The sequence below is a fragment of the Pseudopipra pipra genome, chromosome 1 (assembly GCF_036250125.1).
Source record: "Pseudopipra pipra isolate bDixPip1 chromosome 1, bDixPip1.hap1, whole genome shotgun sequence".
Taxonomy (NCBI): domain Eukaryota; kingdom Metazoa; phylum Chordata; class Aves; order Passeriformes; family Pipridae; genus Pseudopipra; species Pseudopipra pipra.
Window position 1 is genome coordinate 105,129,014 of NC_087549.1, and position 23,048 is coordinate 105,152,061.

The 23,048-nt window shown below is 38.6% G+C and overlaps 1 protein-coding gene across 1 annotated transcript in view; it reads left to right on the plus strand.

The window, feature by feature from the left end:
• The window catches only part of CNTNAP2 (contactin associated protein 2), a 1,027,914-nt gene that overhangs the window by 989,756 nt on the left and 15,110 nt on the right, over nucleotides 1–23,048 (plus strand). The window contains exon 22 of the mRNA XM_064668935.1: nucleotides 12,013–12,243. Coding sequence (XP_064525005.1) covers nucleotides 12,013–12,243 — 231 coding nt within the window. The remainder of the gene's footprint in view (nucleotides 1–12,012; nucleotides 12,244–23,048) is intronic.

Sequence of the window (23,048 nt, forward strand, 5' to 3'; positions counted from 1 at the left end):
TATAAAGAGATAAAACAAGTTACCTCCCTTTTACCTTGTGTAGGATTTATAGTGAGACAATTTTGTTTAGTTAGATAGATAATAGGACCTTTCTTGAAATTTATAACTTTGTAGCAAGCAAACATCTGCAGAGTGTCTGATTTGACAATATATTATGGATGCTTATAGATAACATTCTTGTTAAAAGAAAAACATCTGTTGAATGTCTGACTCAACAATGTGTAATGTTTATGCTTATGTATAATGAATATTCATGAAGTAGCTGGAAATAAATGTAGGACAACTATCTTCTTTGGGTGTGACAGGCGTTGGGAGTTGTTGGACCCCATCCCTGATCACCCAGCGCTGAAATTGCTTTTATCATATAATAAAATTCTGATTGGAAATTGCCCGATTGGGTTTCTATTTCTCACATGGAGTGAATTTTGTTGTCTGGCATCAAACCGCACCTATTTCTATCATTTCCAGTGCATTTATTGAATGAAGGAGCAGTTTTTGGTTTCCGGATCATACTGTAATGCTTTTACATTTCATTTTTTATCAAATCATAACTTCCACTGCTTAAGGGTGGAGAGCGTCTTCTGCTGAGCTTTAATACTCTAACTAAAGTGCATTAAGGTTTCTTTTAAACAAAAGACTGAAAGCTCTCTTCTTAGGTGATGTAGTTGGTCCACCCAAATTTTGAAACAGTACAGTCCTATAATGGAGGAGGTGTGCAGTGGTTTCCACAACACAAAAAGTTGAGACACATGATTACCTTTACCAGGCTGTAGCCTTAAAATGAGCTATAGAAGGTTATTTGTCCCTGACGTAGTAGTTCAGCACTGGAACTCAGTGTGGGATGCTGTGAAGGTCAGCAGCATTAATGGTTTCCAAAAAGACTGGACACATCCATAGGAGACAGTTCTACTGGTAGCTAAATATAAAAGTTAAGATGTAACCGTCGTCTGAGAAAGGTTTAAAGCCCATGTTTATGGGAGGCTGAAAAGGTGTTCTGGGAGAGGATCATTTTGCATGCTCCATGCTGTTACAGTACTTGTGAATAAGCTACTATCAGTCACTTTTTTTTTCTAAGAGAGAACAATGAATTAGATAAGTCATTGATCTATCTAATGTGGCTGTTAAATTTTTATGATAATTTGACATTGTGCATCAAATAGCAAATGCTTTGCAGAAGTGAATTTATTATACATAAGCATGTTCCAGCAGAGGAAATACAAAAGTGTATTTCATACTTGGAACAAAGAAAAGAAGCAAAAGCTATTTGTGGATCAACCCCATCACTGACTTTGAGACATAATAGAGACTGTTCAAATATAAATTGCTCAGCTTCAAATTGTGAAGCATACAATACCGGAAAAAAAAACCCAACTATGAAAGAAATTGCTTCTAAGAAATTAAATTGATTCTTTTTCCCTGCACTGTCCTGCAGTATTTTTCCGTTAAAATAAATGATGGTTTTCAGTACCACAGCTAAGTTGGTGTTGTCTATACAAAAAGTGAATGTTTTGATCTGAGAAAAATTAAATACCGACTGAAGAAGTAAAGCAGAAGGAAAATATTGGAAGAAAAAATTACCTACTAAGTTACAGCATCTCATTCTTGCTGGCATTTTGCTTTTCATTTACTTGCTATTTTCAGGCTTTCGATAACAGAATTAAAAATGCCACTACTTGGAAAGATCATTGCTTATTCATAATGTGGCAACATGCATATATTCTGAAAAAGGCAATTCCAGAGAAACATTCTATTTATATATTACATTGTGTTGAAATCCAACGTTGTAGTTGCAAAACCAATGGATTTCTTTGAAATAAATAAGAAAAATGATGTGAAACTGCTGAAGAAGTTTTATCTTTGTGATGCTAACATCCCTAAAAGTGGTTTCTTAACAGATCCTTACTTTTTTAATTATTAAAAAGAACAAGACCCCACAAGTTTTACAAATACATACGGTTACTATAAGGTGTAAGTGGTATATGAATAAAAATAGTATTTTACTGAAAAAATTATTTTCTACTATGAATTTATGAATCTAATATGATTCATACTATGAATCTTCTTCAAATGCCTATCTAGCTTTTTTACCATCTCCAAGTAAGACAGTAAGATAGGCAAGGGGGGAGTGAGGCAAGAAAGAGAATTTCAGCCTACCTGCTCTTTGATGAGACTGCAGTTTTACTAAGATATTTGAGGCTGGTGATATAGAATGAAAAACGTATTATGACATCATTTGCAGGTAGTCATAGAAGAATACCCGTTAAAATGCAAAGGAATGATCAGACTGAAATAATGTTATTTTAATAGAGTTCTAACAAATGCACAATGTAATAAAATGCACTGGGCTTTAGCCAAGACACATTACATTTGACTACAGGCTGCAAAAGACTTACTTGGTTATTTATTTACCTTCTGGCCTGAAAAGCATTTGCTGTGTTATGTTGCAGCCAGCTTCCATAAGACATAGAAGCACATTTAGGCAAACAATATGAATAAAACTGCATATTTCTTTTGCATAGTAATGCAAAATGTATGTGTTTTATATCCTTCTCTAAGGGTTATGAAGGATGATGTCAAGGTTATTTATCATAACCATAAAGAAGAATGAGCTTATAAATCCTACTGAATTACAGTGTACCAGCTAATTGTGAGGATGTTCTGTCTGTGATAACAGCTTTTTTCCACGTTGATATCTATGATGATAAAATTATTTAGTTACTTTACCAGTCATTTAAATTTGGGGTTTGGGGTTTTTTTAAGAAATTTTGTGTGTATAATTTCTTCTTCTCCTCCATCATCCACTTCTCACTCTCTTTAGAGCTTACCTGCAGACAAAAAAGTGGATAAAACATTTAATTCTTTGTTGTGGATGAGGCACCTGGTGGTGGCTCTCCTGCTGACCTCGATCCATGATCTAATTGTTCTTGCATCATGTCAAAAGGAGAGAGGATGGGATAGAAAAAGAAAATTGTTCTTGAAACGACAGTGAAATACTTCTTATACAGTTTTGACTTGAGAACCGCTGATTTCTGCAGCTTGGTGGGTTACATTAGTGTGTGCTGAGCACTTTGCTTCTCAATCAAAAAATTTCCATTAGCTGCCAGGAGGGTTTTCAGTCAAGGTAGGTGGTACGGCCTGAATGAACAATATTAGTGTCCTGTTCTGTCAGCTTGAACTATCATCTGGGTGAATGGCCTTTCTTTTTAACTCTCCCTACATTTGGAATTCCTCCTTTAAACAACAGACTGAGCTTTTTCTCTCTGGTGGCCAAGGAAAATGATTAGTCATCCAGAGGAAAAATAAAATGGTACACAAACTTATGACTTTATGAACACTCATAGTTGGTTATAAAGAGTAATTAATGTACAGAGAAGTCTCTCTTTCCACAAAACCAGTGGGAGTTTTGGTCCCACTGGCACAGAGCTGACTGTTCTCTCCCATTGAGGTTCTGCCCCCAGCTGAACACTTCTCAGCAGCCACTCTTGACTGGGAACATTTGAGGACTTCTGCCAAAATCAAGGCTTTCAGCTGATATCTGAGTGGTGGGTATCGTTCATTGACAACAAAGGATCACTAGAAACTTAATATTTCTTCACTTTTTCTCTGATTTTGAATTGTTCTATTACCCTTGGGAATAGAATGTACCATACAATCTTTTTTTATCCATACAAATGTGCCATACAATCTGTATCTCCATGAGTGACCTTTCCAAAGTCATTAGAAATTTGTGGAGTGTTTAAAAAAAACTATTTCTTTTCATATCTAAAAGCAATGTCCATACCTTTTTTTAACTTAGATTCTCAAAACACCTTGAGACAGATCTCAACTAGAGGGTTGGGAGAATTCTCTAAGTCCTATTAAGAGAGAGAGACAGAGTTTGGCATGAAATGACTCACTCAAGGTTATACAGCAAGTCAGTAGCAAAATGTGAAAAAATTACTTGTTTCCTTGAAAGAATGGTGTTCACTTTTACTGTTGACCTTACTTTTGTGGGGTTTATAATGCAATTACTAAGAACCTTGAAATATCGATTAATTCCCTTTTCTTTAAAAGGTAGTGTGAATTTCTTAATAATAATTGTTGTTGGCTATACATAGCATTTTAAAATGAAAGATTCCAGGAAAACGTACATCCAACGTAAAATCTTGAACCATTCAGTAGTTATATTGTCAGTACAGAAGAGCAGAAAAAAAAATCCAACTTGTTCTCAAACCCTCTTCATTTGTGGCAATGTGAAACCAGGCTGCTGTCAAATAACATCTCCATTTCATAGCATTCTTCACAGTGCCTTTTTTGACTGAGGAGCTGCAGTCCAGCACTAGTGTTTATTATTCCTGCAATAATGGGACTCTGATAGGAGTGTATTTCATGCCAGTGATTTACTGTCTCCATTACAGCGTGACCCGAAAGCCGTAACTCCTCTGCCAGCGACTGGGTTTTGGAAGTGCTCCAGGGCTGCAGCGCAGCTTCCAGGCCAGCTCAGATTCTCTGATCTTGTGTATTTTTCACCTGGTTCAATCATTTTTAGCTTGTGCAGAAAGTATCAGGAATGGCCTTTGTTTGGGCAAGTCTAATAAAGCTGCTGCTGCAACTAAAACGTGCACTGAGCTGTTACAGTCTTCATAAATAATTTTTCTCTTGCTTACACCATGGGTGGAAAGGCCATTTCTGAAGTGTCAGCAAATGAAAGCACCATGTGTTTGCTGTGCAACAGTATCAATTGGCACTGCTGGGATAATGTTAATTCCTTTGTTTCTGGCACAGTGCTTCATAGACCATAAACAGCATCTTCTCTGTATTTCAGTGGATAATCAATGAGGTTGTCAGCCTAGACATAAACTGTTACACAAAATTATTTCATACAAGCTATAACTTCTTATAAAAGGAAACCAGAAATGTTACAACAAGTAACACGAAGTTACAAAGAAAAAGTTAAAATGGGCACACAGAAGGACCATGACATATGATAGGGCCACACTGTGAGCAGTGGCTGAAGGCTCTGGAAAACAATCACTTGTAGAAATGTCTTGAGGCATCTGACTTCGGGATCTGATCATGGATCCAGGGTGAAGGGGATGGGCGAGTCCCTCATGATGTGCCAAAAGAGGGAGTGACAGGATGGCTGTCTCAACCCAGTGGGGGCTGGAGGCCACCCCACAGCTTCTCACTATACCTCCTCCATCCCTGCAGGCCCCTGGGAGCCTAAATGTGTGGGAAGGGGACATGTGGGGAGGCATCTGGATATCACCTGGCCCTTGCAGACCTGTGGACTTAAAGAAACCTGTCTGCTGCACAGGATTTTAGGTTTTGCATGAAGAGCAGTTGGTAGTCATTTGCACGTGTGTCTTGTGAAGTTCAGGTGCTCATTTCCAGGGGCACTCACCCATTTTCTTCCCCCAGCACCCCTGCAACATGTTGTCCATAAATAAGCATCTTGTTCCACTGATAATAGTGTTCAGAAAGGCAGTATGCACTAGCTCATTTTTGAGTAATGGACAAAATAAAATCCATGTTGTTTTTCCCTGTTTGTACCACATACTGAATTTTACTTCAGAAACAAGTTAAAAGCCAGGGAAGTTTGAGGGCCATGAAAAGTCTTTACAGTAGCTTAGTTCAGCCCCCATTACACATCTTCAGGTTTTACATTAAGTACAGCTCTTAAAACATAGCTCTGAGAGTCCAGCTTATTTGCTTCATTCAGTGAGTGTTTGGCATATCTGATATCACATGTTATCTACACAGTTGAGTGGTATTAGTATGCTTTTTTTGATATAGAAATTGCTGATCTTAGGACAGAGAAGATATAAACAGCCAGTAAGCAAACAAATTCTTGATCTTCATACTGGAGGATGTTCGTCAGAAGACCCAGGTGATGCGCCAGAATGTCATTTTCCCTTTGCCTGGTGTTATCCCTCTTTTGGATGTATAGTAATTGCTTCTGACATGGACTTTTTAGCCCTGTGGCTTTGGTCTAGCAGGTCTATGACACTCCAGATAGGTTCTCCCTATGACTGTGGTTCAAACTAATTAATTTATTCTGTCAGTTTTTTACACCGTGCCAGCTCGCAAGTATTAGTGTGTGCTACAGTTTGATGTTGCATTGAGGAGCTCATCTAGGCATCAAATAAGTGAAGTAATCTCTGTAGACTGTGAATTCCTGAAATCAATAGCTTCCTTTCAGCAGAGTTTAAACTGCTTTCTATTATGTGGAGCCTGACGCCATAACAAAGAGATGTTTAAGATGCTGATTGAGCTGATCTTTGAGCAGTGGGTAACATAACAAGATATCTTTCTGAGTACAGGGGACAAGGAAGCACATGGTACTTTATTTCTAAGAGAAAAATCTATTGCTGAGGTTGACCCAAAAGCAATTAGTGGTTCATTTAATTGAATTCGTGAATTCACCTGTGCAGTCTATTAAAATATTATACAGTTTAGGGTCAATTTAGTACCACTAGCAGAAGGGTTGTAGAGATTTATAATGGATTACCTTCTGTCTACCCAAGTGGATGTTTGATCTTATGTGAAATAGCAGAGCATCCTGATAGTTCAGCCAGAAATACCACCCCATGGGAAAGCTGAACTTTTCCCACTGCTGATGTGGCTACTCTCTTTCCAAAATCATTAAGCTGTTCTATTTCTGAGCGTAAATGGGAGCAAATAAACAGGTCATTGTCCTGAATCCAAACAGCTGGATTTTTCACCATTTTCAAAGCAAAACTAAATTGATGTCTTGTGTAAATTGTGTAAAAATAGTCTTTTCAGTAAATTGAACTGAAAGAGCTTTGGTTCTGCTTCTGAGACTTTACTTTGTTTAAAAGGTATCTTCTGTCACGACCAAAATCATACCAGTATATAGCGCTTTTCTTCTCCCTGCCCCATTGTGGGCTACTTTGGGTAAAGCTTTCCTACTATCAGAAAACAAAGAAGAGCTAGATTTCTATAAGAGTTACCAAGAGCCTTGCCAAGCTAGAATAAGTACCCTTGGCTGTGCCTTATTTCTACTTTGAAGGGCACCACTGGAAAACTCCAAGGGAATTCATAAGAGGATATTTATCACATACATGGTAGTGCATACCCACAAACTGTACTTCAAGTTCTGTTACATTTCCTTCCTAATGGAACATAATTCACAGTAAATAGATATCTGGATCCTCTCTGTATGTGAGGAACACTGTGCAAGGTTCAGAATTTATTATAACCTTCTGTATTGATATGCATTTCAGAGCCCATCAAGAAAAAAATGCAGAGATCAGCTAGAATAGAGAAGATATTCAGCAAGGATGCTCAGCACACACATTTAGTAAAAACGTTGTGTAGGTTTATAAAGATTTGCAGTGGGAATGTTTCTCTCTTTCTTTGTGGCTGACTTCTCTCCCCCTTTCCAAGGTCCATGTATAATACAGTCCAAGGCCATCTTTCCACATGTGGCATGATGATACTGGCATGGCAGAGTACTGTGCTGGACTGCACAGCTTTGTGCTGCAGAGCCTTGTGCACATTCGAAATGTTCTAGGATCTCGACGTGGGGAACTTTATATAAATAAAAAGCAGCTCTTCATCTGTCCGAAACCTGCTCAGGGCTATGGGACCAAACACATGATCTGTTTTTCTGCTATATCGGGCTGTCATTTTGTCTTTCTAAATGATGCTACAAGAAGAATTAAGTGGAGCTGGACCTCTCCAGCAATGCAATAACTTTTTGTGCTATTAGAAATGCTGTGGCCCTGTAAGCTACTCTATAAATCTTTTACTGATAGGTATGGGAAGTAGAAAAGAGAGAGAAAGAGTAGATAAAAAGCTATATTTGGCAATGTATCTGCTTCTACAAGTAGTTCATCAGATGCATGCTAGCCAGATCAACATGGGTAATAATCTGAATCAAACTGTTTATTTGTTTGTCTTGTAATACTGCCTAGGCAGGAGCCACAGCTCTGCACCTACAGGTAATGTAGTAAGAGCGAAAAGGCTTAAAAACCGGATAACCTAATTACACTGATTAATGTAATTATGTGCTACTTACACATTTGTTACTTAGGTACAGGTTTTCCCTCTATACATTTGTTACTTTTCCACAATTTTTCCTTCTATACAATTTATTATTGCTTGTTTTCTTCTAGATTCATAGAATAATCAATTTCGACTTGTTGGGTACTCATTAATGGTGCCCTGTGTCATAAATATGCTTGAAAATAATGTTCTTTACATCTTTTCACCTAGGTGATAAAGAGCTTCTTCTGTAGTAGCACATAATTTTCAGTAGAGAAATGTTATTATTTTCATCAGTATGTGGCATGTTTCTGCCACAACCATGGGAAGTAAGCCCCGAAATCAAAATGAGTAACTGAGGATTAAATTCCTGTATCTTTTTACTAATAAAGAAATAACAAAGCATAAATAACAAGTAATTGATGTTAAATATATCTCTGGTGAATAACACACAAGATACAGGGCAACATCTGTGAGATTTTTGGTATACTGTGTGCTAGTTATATACATTTTTAAAATGTTTAAGTAACCTGGGTAGGCAACTGCATAGTTCCTGTGTGTATGTTCAGTGTTAATGATTTGTATACTGCAAGGTATCTGTGCTAGAATGGGTTCATCCGAGTGGTCTCGTAATCATGGTCTTCATCTCAAGTCAGCACGTTATGTGGTCTAGGCAGCAAATGATTAAAACCAGTTGGAGTAAAAAAGGGCCTATAAGTTGTCTTTTTTGAAGTCTTTCATTACAGAAGTGCTTGAGGGTAAGTTGCCAGCAGGAAATTGCTGCATCAGATCTGAAAGCAATAATATAAATTTTTCTATTAGGTAATAATAATACTATATACTGTAATATTTTTATGACTTTGCTCTAGCTTATGTGCTGAAAATTAGAACAATGCAAAGTAGTTGCATTGTACATTTCCTTTTTTTAAATAATGTGACTATAATAATCTTTTCTTTTTCTCTTCTCTATGTTATAGGGAGAAAATTGAATTTTAGTCATGAGAAAAAAAGACACATTTCATTATGCAATCATTACACTCCCCAGGAACAGGTTTATAGCAGGCTCAGATACACAGGGAGACAAAGTATAATGACCTAACATCAGAGAGTATCAGTGTGTAGAGCCTCGTGGGACATGCATGGGAAAGAACATGTGTACAGTCATAGAAGTCGATCTGTATTGTTTTAGCATTGATGGGATGCAAGCTCGTGGTAAATTTGCATGGGGTGACTTGCACAGCCATTACTTGTGGAATGTTTTAAAAAAAAATGCAGGACTTCAGCAAGGTGCCTTGTTGGGGGGCGTGGTATTTTTTAATTCTTTCAAGATCTAGTATCCGTCAGTTATTTATGGAGTTAAAGAAGGATGGTGCTGAAGCTGCTAAATCTGAAGCTGCTGAAGCACAATCATATTCATGGCTCTTTGTTCCTGTCATTCAGAACTGGTGAGTGGGAGGCTCTTAGCTTTTGCATGAAGATCCACAGAATACATAAAAATGTGAATGAAATCACTAAACTGTTAACAACAATGCTTACAGTGTTTAAAGAGAAATATGGTCTTCTTGTAATTGTTTCTTAGATTATAAGGATTTTTCAGAATTGCAGCTATTCACTGAATATTCCATGAATACTTTATTGAAGTAAGAGAGAGTGAACATTGTGGTCAGATAGGAATCTTGTCTGTGATGTGGTCTACAGGTAGCATTCAAATGCATGAACTCTGGCTTTTGTACAGCTTTTCTGCTAACTATGGAAAGTGTGCATGCATATGTGAGTTCTTACTATAAAATTTTTGAAGGAGATATTCCTAATGGTTTCATCAAACTACTTTTTTAAAGGAGAGATGGATGAAAGACATGCATAATGCAATTATTTTAAGCATTTAAGCTGGTCTCTAGCTGAGTCCTGAGGATGTTTCCACTTTGTCACAGGTGACAGTCACTGCTCACTGCCAGCTTGTGAAATGTGGCTATAACATTGATACAGGCTGGATAAGCACTAGTAGAGAAAGGATATTCTCAAACAAGAAAGGAAAGGCAAAATGAGGGGAACAGAAAATCCATTCTTGTATAGCCGATCATATAAGGATCTAATGCAAGTAATTTTCACATTATGCCTCTTAGTTTTTGTATGTTTATCATTCTAATATGATTGCAAAGACAGAAACAGTATGCCTTAGTTCTGTGTGAAAACCAAGAAGCTGTTTTAGTCGTGATCAAGATTTGATCAGTTTCCACCCATTTTCTCCCACTTCATGTTTAATGTGTAAATCCCAAAAATAAAGCGGTTTTGAAATGGCCAGTCTGGTTTGTAGCCTTGAAACTCCTTGTACATATCACTGATGCAGAGCTCTCAGTACTTTTAGGAATATACTGACATGTATATCATGGTAGTTTTTAGGGAACCCCCAGTAAACAGCTCATATCTCATATAATTGATCCTGGTTTGGTTAGAACTGAACACAGACACTTCCAAAAGATTAGTAATGCATTTTCTAATAATTCTGATTTGATAATTTTTTTAGAAAAATCCAGATGTGCTTTGATTCCCAGATCATCCCCAAACCCTTAAAGTACTTTCCACTTTCTCCTCACACCTCTAAGAAGAAACTCCTCTTTCCTGCCTCTGTTTTCCTTTCTTTCTTTTTTATGACACAACTTGTTACTTACAGGCTTTTTTTTTTCCAAAAACATAATTTTTTTAAACCTTTATCATTGTTCTTGTCTGAAAATGTTGCTTTTGAAGGGGACTGTTCCCTTTTCTCTGTCCCTGGGATACCATGTTGCTTTGCTCAGCTCAGTATGACTTTTTCCAACAACTTCAAGGGACAGGCATTAACCTGCCAACCCCAGGAAAGGTGGTTGGAAGCAATAATCCCTGGTACAGCACAAACACGATGTTTCCATGTGTCCTTTTCATTCATTCTCTTGCTACCATACAAGAAAGGAAGCCAAATTCCCCACTGCCATGTAAATAGGATATTAGACACTGCAGAGAGGCTTTGAAATGTTAATACCCCTCTAATGCAGACGGCTGACAGAGAGTAACAGTTTTGTTTAGGTTGTGACTCAGGCTGTTGCAACAGGTCCTGGCAGAATTAAAACAGCTGGGAGCAAGCCTGCAGGTTGCTGGATAGTGTAGGTGTCACATTTTGCATGATTTTGGGGTTATCTTAACTGGTGTTTTAGATGGGATAAAACTACCTGGGGAGTGACTTTGAGAGACAGCAGCTGTTCTGAAGAGTGGCAGTGTAGCCCTGTGCTCAGCTCACAGTTGCCAGCTGCCAGCTTGTCTGTCAGCCCACAGCAGCCAAGTGACCGACAGCAGGGTCTCTGCTGGCATAGCCTTGGTTGCAAAGGCGCAGGAGCATAAGTGCTGCCCCTCCCTGGCCTCCAGCAAGGATGGATGGGCTCCTGCCATTTCTCACTACTGCAGGATACTGGAGGTGGTGGTTTTCCACCCCAGACCAGAGGGACACGTGGTCCTCTGGTGAAGGGATCCTTGGCTCTCTGGGGAAGGGATGCTTGGTACTCAAGAGAAGGGAGACTTGGTCTCCAGGCAAGTAGACAAGAGGGGGACAGGAGTGACCAGGCCCACTGAGAGGAGCTAGAGGGCAACAGGCCAGGGTTAAGGAAGGGGCATCTCTCTCAGCAGCAGCCTCAGCTGGGAGGAGAGACCCCAGCCATGGATGTTCTTCTCCCTTCTCTTCCACCACTTTTCTCAGGAAAAGGATTTTTTTTCCCTTCCCTTTTGTTCTTTGATGACTCCTTCACTGACTCCTACATGCCAGCCTTTCATTTTAATGATAGCATAGCAGTGAAACTGAGTCACACCAAGGCCTGAAGGTTTCCAGCTTTTATCTATAATGAACTGTGAAGAAAACCTGCCAAGGTATGACATGGTCTCAGTATCCCTGAGAGACAGACTTGGGCGCTGTGCTCTGGGAATCTAAGTGTTCAGACCAACTCCGCTTTCAAAAGCAATTAATTGTTTTAATTTTTTTCTCTCTTCAATTTCCCATAGAAATTGGGAAGATTGACCAAGATATATATAAATACAACACCCCAGGGTTCACGGGCTGTCTATCAAGAGTACAGTTCAACCAGATTGCTCCACTCAAAGCAGCTCTGAGACCTACCAACGCCTCCTCTCACGTTCACATCAAAGGAGAACTGGTGGAATCCAACTGCGGGGCATCTCCTCTCACCATCCCACCAATGTCGGCCGCTACTGACCCATGGCACTTAGACTCAGGTAAGCTGGGATTCACATCACATTAACTAAGTGGAGAGTTCAGAGAAGAAATCCATCTGCCTTCCTCTGTAAAGAGAAACAAAACAGAGAGCAAGTGATTGATAGGTTACTGTAGGGCTGTAATCACAGTAGGAAATGCAAAGATGGAATGACAGAGATTTACCACCACTTCTAAATGCAGTTACAGTATTTTCATTGCCATTTTTTTTCATATTATGCTTTATTTTTCTTTTCTGTAAATCTTAGACTATTTGAATGTTGAGTTTTGACCTAGCTACTGTGATAGCACTTTCTGTCTAGTATTGGGTGTGTAGTCAGCAAAAGGTTGCAAGTACATATAACTGAGGTACAGTAGCATTTCTTATGTGTACTCCTAATAAATGAGTATATTGCAGTCAGCTTCATACCAAAACAGTAAATCTAATTTTGGGCATAAATACATTTATGTAAAGTGCTGATTTGTTTTCTGAAATGTCTGCTTTCCTTAGGCCATATTTAATGGGAAATTCCATTAGTCATGGTGGCATTCATCTTGTGCTGAAAATGCTGGAAAGACAAAACAGTTTGCTGATCCCAGCAGCCTCATTCTGCTTTGCAACTGACAGCTCTTGAAAATATATATTGTGCCTAACTTTAGAGAGCTTTTTTTCTCTTCTGATTCTTGAGTGTCAGGTTCCCTTTAGATTTATAGGGTCAGGTGTACATTGATGACTCTTGTATTTTGTCCTCATTCTGATTTTACTTGTAAAGTGTAAATTAGAACCTATTTGGGCAAAGCTGATGGGTTTGCAGTGGTATAAAATTAAAATTCTAGAGGAAAAACTTGGTCCATAATGATTTTGATACCAATTAGTCTTTGCCTATTGTGTTTGGGGATGCATCCATATGCCAGTTTTTATAGGAGAGTGGGCAGGTATATATGTCTTTCTCAGAAGTATGTATCAAGGCCATACCTTTGGGGTTTGTTTTTTTGTGATTTTTCTGGGGATTTTGGTTGAGGTCTTTTTTCTTGTAATGTTGAGGAACTCCTTGCAGCACTTCCTTTCAGCTCTTCTTCAGTAGAGAAATTGGGCAGGGGTTTGTAAGAAGAAACAGACATTCCAAAGCTGAGGCTCCCAAGCGCTGACACAAGCAGTATCATGCTCTAAAACCTATCATTCCCACCTTGCTGCCATGCCATGCCATTGTAAGATTTCAGTATACCTCTTCTCCATTTATAACCTGCTATTTTTTACTTTTATTTTTTTAATCACAAATTAGTAGTCCCTTTTTTTTCTGAAATTATTAGATCAATTTTTACCCAAAGGTTATGAACTGTGCTGCTCTTTCTATAAAAGCATATTTCTGAAGGATTCCTCACTGGAACATGTCTTTAAAAAGTGTGCCATAAACTTCTTGAGGACATACTGCTGCTGTGAATCTTGTGCATGCAATGGGTTTTGGTTGTTAATTTTTGTTCGTTGCTTTTCCTTACACTTCTTTTGACTGCAAGCTAGTAAAAGACAATGGTGAGGTTTATTCACGATATTTACGCTGCTCCTAATAGTTCCTGCAGCTCAAAGAAAAAGTTCCTGTTTGTCCTTGCCACATGCTTGTGTTGGCTCAGTTTTGTCTTGTGAACTTTGTCGACCTGACAGGTTACGATTTATAGTTTTTCTTCTGGATTAATTGTAGTACTCAATCACAGAGACAGCATGAAGGATATCAGGGGACATATAGCGTGCTATTACGTTGGCTCAATCTGTCTGTTAACTTCTGCCGGTAAAAAATAAGTCTCATTGCCACAGCCAGACTTAACTGTTTCAAGTCGTGGGCAGACAGAGTGCAAGTGACCCAGCTTCATTTTTGGTGATGATTAGCTTTAGTAAGACTGTGACCTAGGACCCCTCCTTTTTTCCTCTCCAGTGATCCACAGCAGTAGAGAGAAAAGATTATATTGCTTCAAAGACTTCTAGTGAGGAACACTAGAAGAAAGCAACAATATCAGGTGAGGTACGGTAGGCAGAAATTTCACAGCAAGGGAGTGATGTTTCACTGGTTCAGGAGTGAGAGGATATTCAGGTGTTGGTGAGCAACACCTGACTTTCACTCTGAGTAACATTTCCATTATACAAAGAGGAGGTATCACAGCAACTCATTTATCAGTATCAGTAAGAACAACTCGGTCTTTGTAAAAGTATCTGTGGTGGTCTGACATAGCTAGTTCTGTTTTAGTCACAGAAAAAAATATATACTGTAAACTGTGTAACTTGAGTCATCAAAGTCATAACATGTAAGTCATCAAAATGGTCTTGATGAAATGAAAACATTCGGGCTTAGTGTGACTTTGCATTAGTAAATTGGCAGTGTCCAGTGAGGATTTTTTTACATTTCTGAAACTCTGATGAAGACTTTCTAACACAAATCATGTCTAGAGAGAAGATGGAAGAATCCAAGTAAGCAGTGGTTCCCATTGGTACCAGAACTGGAATAGTCTCAGTACTCTCAGTGTGAGTTTACTCCTTCACTAAACTGGCTGAAGGGACAAAGATAAAAAGCTCTTTTGAAATTCACAAAAACACTTGTAGTGATGCTAAAGCAAAAACCACTCACACTTTGCCACAAAACAATGGTTGCAAAGAACATGGCTTTGAAAGCAGCAGTTACTGTGTGAAGGGTTTCTTATTTCAAACATGCTTTTATCTGTAATTTTTATTGTTATTTTACCTATTTAATTTTAAATGGTTCTTAACAAAACATGAGAGTTGAGGATCGGGGGTTCATAGTGAAAAGCAGAAATCAGGAAAATTTTTGTAGGAAGTATCATATGGTTTAAATCTCATTCAGTGACATACTCTGCACGCATCCTTATTCATATTTTGAGTTAAGCATATGTTTGTAGATTTGCTTCTCAAATACTGTGGAATTGAACTTTGAGGATTGAAAAATGTTGTAGAAGTGGATCAAAGATAAGTGTCTAAATAGAACAGATATCATGGCTGGGCTTTGCGAACAAAGATTTGGGAAGGCTCTATCCACATTTGTTACAGATAGAACAGATATACCAGACAGCAAATGTAATGATCATTTCACCTCTAGACTGCAGTGCTGGGTCAGACCTTGCAGATAATTAGTAGAAGTTAAGCAGGTTCTGCCTGACAAGTGACCTATATGAAATGTTTGCTTTAAGCTCTTTTATGTAGTTACTGCATGGACAGCTCCTACTAGCTGCAAAACATTTTGGATGCCCTATCAGAAAGGCTAAAGGGAAAATCATAATGACACACATCAGTCACTTGACAGTTTACCTTTAAAGACTAGATCAGGGATTTATCCATAAGAAACCTTGTTGATTTGCTCCCCAGACAAATGAGCTGTACAGCTTCTCAATTCACTGTCTTGCACTTCCTATTAGCCTTAAATTCCAATACATTTCACATTTTCAATATTAGTTCTTTTTAAATTTCTTTGTTACTGTAGAAATCCCGCATCCTTCCCTCTCCAGCTCTGGCTGGCACTTTGCCATGCTGCTGGGACATTATCTTAAACCATGATCTTGTTCAGCTTGTGAGTACTCTCACAATGCATAGACTTTTCCTGTTGCTATGGTGATCCTTTCTTGGTGGTGATGAAGCGCAGGAATTCAACAAGTCATTCTTTTCTAGAATGTGACTTTCTGGTGATTTAAAAGAAAAATCAATAATCAAATCCAAGCAGATCATCAATACGGTTTTCCTTCCATCAGTATCATCTCAGTTCATGTCAGACAATCCAATTTGCCTTGGTTACAACAAAAGGAGTGTAGAAAAGAGGCTAAAAAGAACCTGATCACTGAACATATTATTTAAAAATGACATGTCCTGCCTTTACGTATTGTCCAAACCGACCAAATTACCTGTCTGACATACATTTCAAAAGTTATAATTCCATGCCATTAACTATATTAGCATGCACTTTAGTATCTATTATTGTTGCATATGTAAAAAAAAAAAGATAATCATCAAGAGTGTTTTAATATCTCTCGGTTCAAATTAGCTAAGATATATGTCACTGATAACTGACACCTTGTTCATTGTAGAGAAGCAAACAAAAGCCCAAACATGATTATTTTTGTCATAAAAAAATTCCATATCTAAAATGCCTTGTACTTAAAATCAGAACACGAATATTACTGGGGTGACGTTCAGTTTGTGGGTGTTTTAATCCAACATAAATATTCTGAAGTTTACTAGTGAAATTTAACTTCCAAATTTTTCTTATTTATATAAAAAGGATAAAAGAAATCTACTAGATGTGTATACCTCTCCATTTTAGGTAAAACGTACTTCAACTTGTCAAACTACCCAACCTTGAATTTCATAAAAGCAGGAGATCGCAGAAGAGGCAAGGTACATACAATAGTTGGCAAACCATGCTTTAGCACCTCTAAGCTGTCATGGTACTATATATCTGCAAGATGCATTTCCTCTGAGTATGAACAGAAAGGCATCTAGAGTATTAGAATGGCATCTAGGTCATTTAACATGGGATTTAGTTAAACCTATATTAGCTTCAACATATTACAAATTAAATGGAGCAGGATTAAATGCTACATCTGAAATGTTCTTCCGAGTGGTGTGACTTTTTTCTGACTGTGCATATTTAAACCCTAAATGCTCTTTATTTTTTACAGAAGGTGAAAACTCTTAAGATTCAACAGCTTACTTTGAAACCTATATTGAGCGTGTCTGGCAAAAACATTGTAGGAAGACATACACTGCTTTTGTCAAGATTTAAAGAGCTGCTTGCAGGATTCTCTCCCTTTTTGTTACAAATTCATGCCTCTTCCTTTAACAAGTGATGTCAGGAGATGAGAGCAACAGCGCTGAATACTGGCCACATGATCTGTACAGACCTAGCTGGCCAGCTAATTTCTTTGTGAAGTGAAAGACCACAGTCAACTTCTGGCCTAAGAGGAAGTGTCACTCCTTTGTTACAGGGGACAGTGCTGAATGTCACCTCCCAGGTTCAGATGCTGTCAGCTGGATGGCCATCTCACCCTTTGGTACCCACTGGTACTCATATCTCAGAAGGCAGAGCAGCAGCATCTGAGGAGAAGGCTGTGTCAGATGTGTTCTGGTACGGATGCAGCTAGGAAGATGGGAAATAACTTTTGCTCTTGTCAAGGGCTTGTTACAAATTATGCAGTGGGAAGGAAGGATCAAAGGAAGGATGGCGATGCAGCTCTCAAGGTGGTCTTAGGACACAAACACATGAGCAACATACTCTTCTCCTGGTCACAGGCATTGAAAGAGTCCTGTACATATCAATGAATCCAAGAGCAGGAGGACTAAAGTTAATGGTAATGTGTGACATAACACTCATTCTCTCTTTTAAGGGGTGGCAGGGGAGCAGGGTTCATTGAAGGGGCATGCGAGTCCAGGCCAGAGGGACAGAGGAGGCGCACCACTTTTGTTCATGATGCAGCCTTACACATTTGAATTTGATCTCCTAGTGTTAGCAAAATTAGAAATAGATATGAAGGTAGTTGCTAGAATAAAATAACACTCCTCCTTTTTTCAAGCAGAGTAAACAGGATTATCTTACCTGTACTGCAATCAGAGAATGATGCCAGATTTTCTCTTCAGGGTTACTGATTACTCGAGATGATTGGTTTGGTGTTTTTAACTAACATAGCATGTAAACATTGTGAGGCTGTTTTCTATAAAGAGACCAAAGATGCACTTGCAATCTGCCCTGCGGGCCAACAGGTTCTTCCACTGCCAGCTTTTAGGGCATTTCTGTGATTGTTTACTCTGCTGAGCGTGACCAGCATTCATCCCCAATGCTCCCAATGTCAGACGTCCAGACGTCTCAGACGTCCATGGCCTTGACCTGAGTTGTTTTCAAACAGGAAGGTGGCATTTTTGTCAGCCATTCGGGGATTAAGTCTAGCAAAACTCATAGCTCAGTTTCTAAGCACCGAGTTGTTTCTTGAGGACAAGAGGGTAAGTGGCAGACATTTAGATGCAACAGTTTCTATTTTTCTCCTCCCAGTCGAGCAGCTAACTAGGAAGAGCATCTGTCTGAAATTTGGCACAATCAGTGCTTCATCTTTAAAGGGCTTAATTATGGTGCTTGAATTACTGTAAATCTCTCTATTGATTTGGAATAAAAATGCCTCCCTCAGTCTCTTCCAGCTCATCACACAATTATGCATCACTTTCGCTTATCTTTAAGACTATATAATTTCAGTGTGAAATTTCTGACACTCTGTCTAGTGTATCAGACAGTTGACAGACTGCCAAGCTTGTGAATTCTTCTGCCATTCATTGAGAGACCAGTACTGTAGCTATGTCATAAGCAGTGATTTGAATGCTAATGCTGCTACCTAATGTCAAGACAAGGTGCTAATATTAAAAAGAGAGCCTTTTCCATCCTTTGCAAAGACTATATTTTTTTACACAAGTACTAGTCTTAACTAGGAACATAGGGATGATATAAATTAGGGGGAAAATGGACTAGAGAAGGAAGCATTTAGGTGCCTGAGCACTTCATGTGACTGCTTTCTTTTTCCTTTCCTTAGGCAGAAAAGCACTTCATGCTGGGTTTTTTTAAATTTAAACTCTCCGATCTAACCCATTTCTCATCCTCAATCCAAGCCTTTCTCCTTTTTTGTAGCTCTCATAAGTTTACAGGCTTTTTTGGTATTCTTGATTACTGGGATGGAATTTTTTTTTTTTGGGGGGGGGGGGGTTGGTTTGTTTCTTTCACATATTCCCTCTGGGTCCATTATCAGTGATTAGCCAGGCTTTGACCAGCACTTAACTCTACTGTTCCTTTGAGAGCACCAAAGCGTTTCATATTCTACATTAATTATAAAAGGAAGTATTTGTGTATCTTCCTTAACAGGCGAAATGTAAGCGCTGCTCATAAAATTTTCATGAAAGTGATAGCTTAGGCCAGCATGACTAATACACTAGCAGTTCTTGTCTGGAGTCATAGTGAGACTCACTGTCAGACAGATGTTACTACCAGGAATTAAAGTACAGATGAGTTTAGGTCTTTGATGGATGAGGGTGCTCTAATCTGCTGCAAATCATTTGGAAATCTGGCAGAGCAAATCTTCAAAATACTACTTTTGAGATGCCAGTTGCTGAAGTTCAACTGCAGGTAAACAAAATCCAAAAGTGACTCTAAATATCTGCTCTCCTTTTAAAATAAGGAATAAAGTTCTGCAGTATAGAAATACCAAATACTAATATTATAAAGTGCCTTGCCTTCCCACTGCTTTTTAGAATTACTTGCTTGTGTACAAAAGAAAATGTGAAATGGCCATACAAAGGGAGAAGCAGGGGAGAATCACCTGACCCATCCCAAAAGACAGTGCAGGAATGTTTTCCCTGTTTTCTGTTTCATCCAGGACTGACTGGAGGAGTTCAAGCTGCAAGGATGGGTTTCTTAATAAGGCACAAGTTTTTCTGTCCCTTTGCTGGGAAGGTTGCTTTTCAAGACTGAAAGAAAAGAATATTGTACTACTCATTTCGTAAAACTACATTTCTTTCTCTCCTTAAGAGTATGGACAGCAAATTTCACCTACAGAAGGAAATTAAAGGGCAAATAACACAGTGATTCAGAAACAGCTATCTTGACTGATTGGGTTGTCAACTCTGGTGTCTAGTGTTGAGAATTTGTATTGTCCCAGTTCATTGGCCACTGAGCATTCACTTAATTTTCTCCCAGCACAGCTATTGTTCGTTGTTGGCGTTTCCATTGTTCACTCTAAAATTCATCCTTTTTTCAGAGAAACATCCAACAACATTTTTTTCTATAATCTCCACTTACTTTCCCACACTGTCCCAGGCTTTTCCATACAGAAGGGCTATTCAGAGGACAATGTGTCTATTAAGCTATCATTTCAGAGGATTTTTTACTTTATACTCATTTCGCATTGGAATAAAAAGACAGGAATGGAGAGCCTTCACATCAAAAATGTAAAAACACAGGTTTTGTGTTTTCCATCACCTTTGTGCATGTCTCTCTCTCTCTCTCAGCAGAACTCGCCAGTAGCTGCCATAAAAACCACTTGAGATTCAGCGAAAAATTCTTACAGAAAAAAAATGTAACCTTTTAAAATATTTTTGATCTAACAGAACATAACTGACAAAACTTAGTTTAAGTAATTGGTCCAAATATCACTCGTGCATTGGAGGATTTTTTGTCAGTAATCTTGGGTTTGCTCCCTATCTCCCCCAGTCAAGAAGGTTGTGAAGGATTAAAGAAGTTAGTGAATTTTGATCCAACATTGAAATTTTCATGTTCCAAATAATTTGCATTATTGGCAACAGGGAGAAGAAGAAGACATTTTTAAAGTGAAAAGCCCTAATTTTTCCTCTAATCTGCACGTCTGTTCCGGTAGTTACAAAATTGCTATGTGGGTGCACTTTTTCCAATATCCTGTAACTCATACTAAAAAAATTATTAAGTCTGGGCCTGTGAAGACTTCTATTTCTGCAAAGACAGAGAAATGGTTCATAGTAGGGATAAACTTGTAACCCTCCAACACTATGATTGAAACATCACTAAAAATTCAAGGAGTGATGATTGACCCTGTATAGTATGCTAGAATAAAAATTACCTTTTACAAACAATATGGTTAATAATATCTTTTAAATAGTTTGTGTTGGGGTAAGTGTGAAGGGTTTTTTTTAAACTTGGACATGTTTAATATTAAAAATAACTTCAGCCGAATTCTTGGTTCTCTACTTAACCTGATGTCAGTAGGACTTTAAGTCTGTTAACAGAGTATAATCAGAATCTGCTCTCAAATCCCTGGAAAAGCAGAAGTAGGGATAGTTTTCATCCTTACTAAGTTTTCAGCTTGGAGAAGTAGGAAAAAAAATAGATGTAGGAAGAAGGAGTTATAGTTCACATCTTGGCTTTTATTTTGTTCTTTTACTGTTCTAATTAAAGTCTTGATTGCTGGGGGTTTTATATACCTTGTGATCACCAGATCCAATGGTTCTGGTTGCTTCTCTAGGTCATGTTTATGTGAAAATCCAATTGGTCTTAATAATCAGAGAATACCTCTTAAAATTGTGGACGTCTGTAAAGCTGAAAGGTAAAAGGAGTCTAGCAGCATATTAGTTCTAGGCCAAACAAACTCAATTTTCCAGCATTTCACATGTTTCACCCATTTTTTTTTTTGTAGACCTGTGATCACTCTCACCCTTCCTTTTTGGAGAAAATCTAAACTGTATCTTCCTTTGCAGCATGGTATATTTTAACTAAGACTTGCCCACTCAGTAAAAAAGTTCAGTAAAATGTCGGAGTGAAATTTGCTGTGTACTTCTCACTACTGCTCTCTATCTGAAAAGTCTCCCTGTTTGGTTTTGGGTTTCCCCTTGCCTTTACTGAGTAGCCTGCTTCTCATTTCTCTGTCCACACCCACCTTCTGGACTACTTTTCTACTTCCAGGTCAATTTGTATGTTAATTTTGTAAATTTGCAAAGGCTTTTATGTGGGATCCATTGTAAAAAAATTTCCCTCTGAAAATGGCAGATGCAAAATCACGCCTACTATAATGAAGCAAAATTATAATTCACCCAGCTAAATCAAGCACATCTGTCATCTTTAACATCTAATACTAACTGTGGTCTGTTTATCCAGTCCCATTTCCTCTCCTCATTCATTGAGTGTTGCTGTATTACAGCTGGCTGTGGCAATGACCATGCTGAATGATGGAAGGTCTCCTACTGCATTTTTGTGGTCATCTGAAACTTCAAATGTCATTAATGTGATGACCAAATATGGATTTTGCCTTGTCTTTAATCACCCTTTTACGTGCTGCAAAGTTTATTTAACCCCATTTACCCTGAGACTAATAACAGAAACTTGAAAAGTGAAAATATAAGTTCAGACTCTGTAGATTTACTCTGTGCTTACTGAAACTATGGCCTTCTAAACAGCAGCCCATGAAAGAAGGAGAAAGCAAAGTGTGCTGTGTCTTTTTACATAAGTTAGCTTCAGGATGGTGGTGTTTGAAGCAAACCTGATGACCTGTTGTGGGAAGACAGAGTGCGAAAAACAGCATCACCAGCTTGGATTCTGGAAAGGAACCAGATGAAGTGTTGTTCATAAGCCACAGATGAGCTTAGCATTTCCTAGTATGGTGTAATCCATCCCTATGCCAGCTGTAGTTTTTGGAAAAGGTCTTTGGTGTGCCCTGACAGCATACTGATGGCTCTGTGCCACAGCTGTCTGAGCAGAGGATTTCAAGGACCTGGTAGAACATTTCTTGGATCAAAATGTAGCTGTTTTCCAGGCTAGATTAAAAAGCTCTTTGCTCTATTCTTCATCTTTTCATTCACACAAGTGAGACACTGGCTACTCAGAGCAACCTAGGGAAGATTCAGAAAAAAGCTCCTCAGGTAAAGAAACCTTTCCAGTACAGTCCTCAAACCAGATGGGAATCAGCTGTTCGAGGGCAACCTTTCTAGACCAGGTAATAAAGGAAAATTGAGTCCTATTCATGGCCTCAGCTAACAAATAGGTAGCATGGTGTGTAGCAAAACTCCTGCAGTAACCTCCCCACACCCACCTTACATTACATTCACAGCCCACTTGCTGTCCAGAGGAGCTTTGCAGGGTGACTACAGAGAGTAACTGCAGCTCTGTGGCACCCTTTTATTGTGGGCAGGTCATGATTTGAAGCTGTCAAGGTACAAATATCAGGCAGTGCAAAAGGGCTTGCAGAGAGGTGTAGCTAGAGTCACAGTGATAATGGAAGAATCTGAACAGGAAAGAGAAGTTCCCAGCTGCGGCAGAGAAATGAAGGCACGTACTTG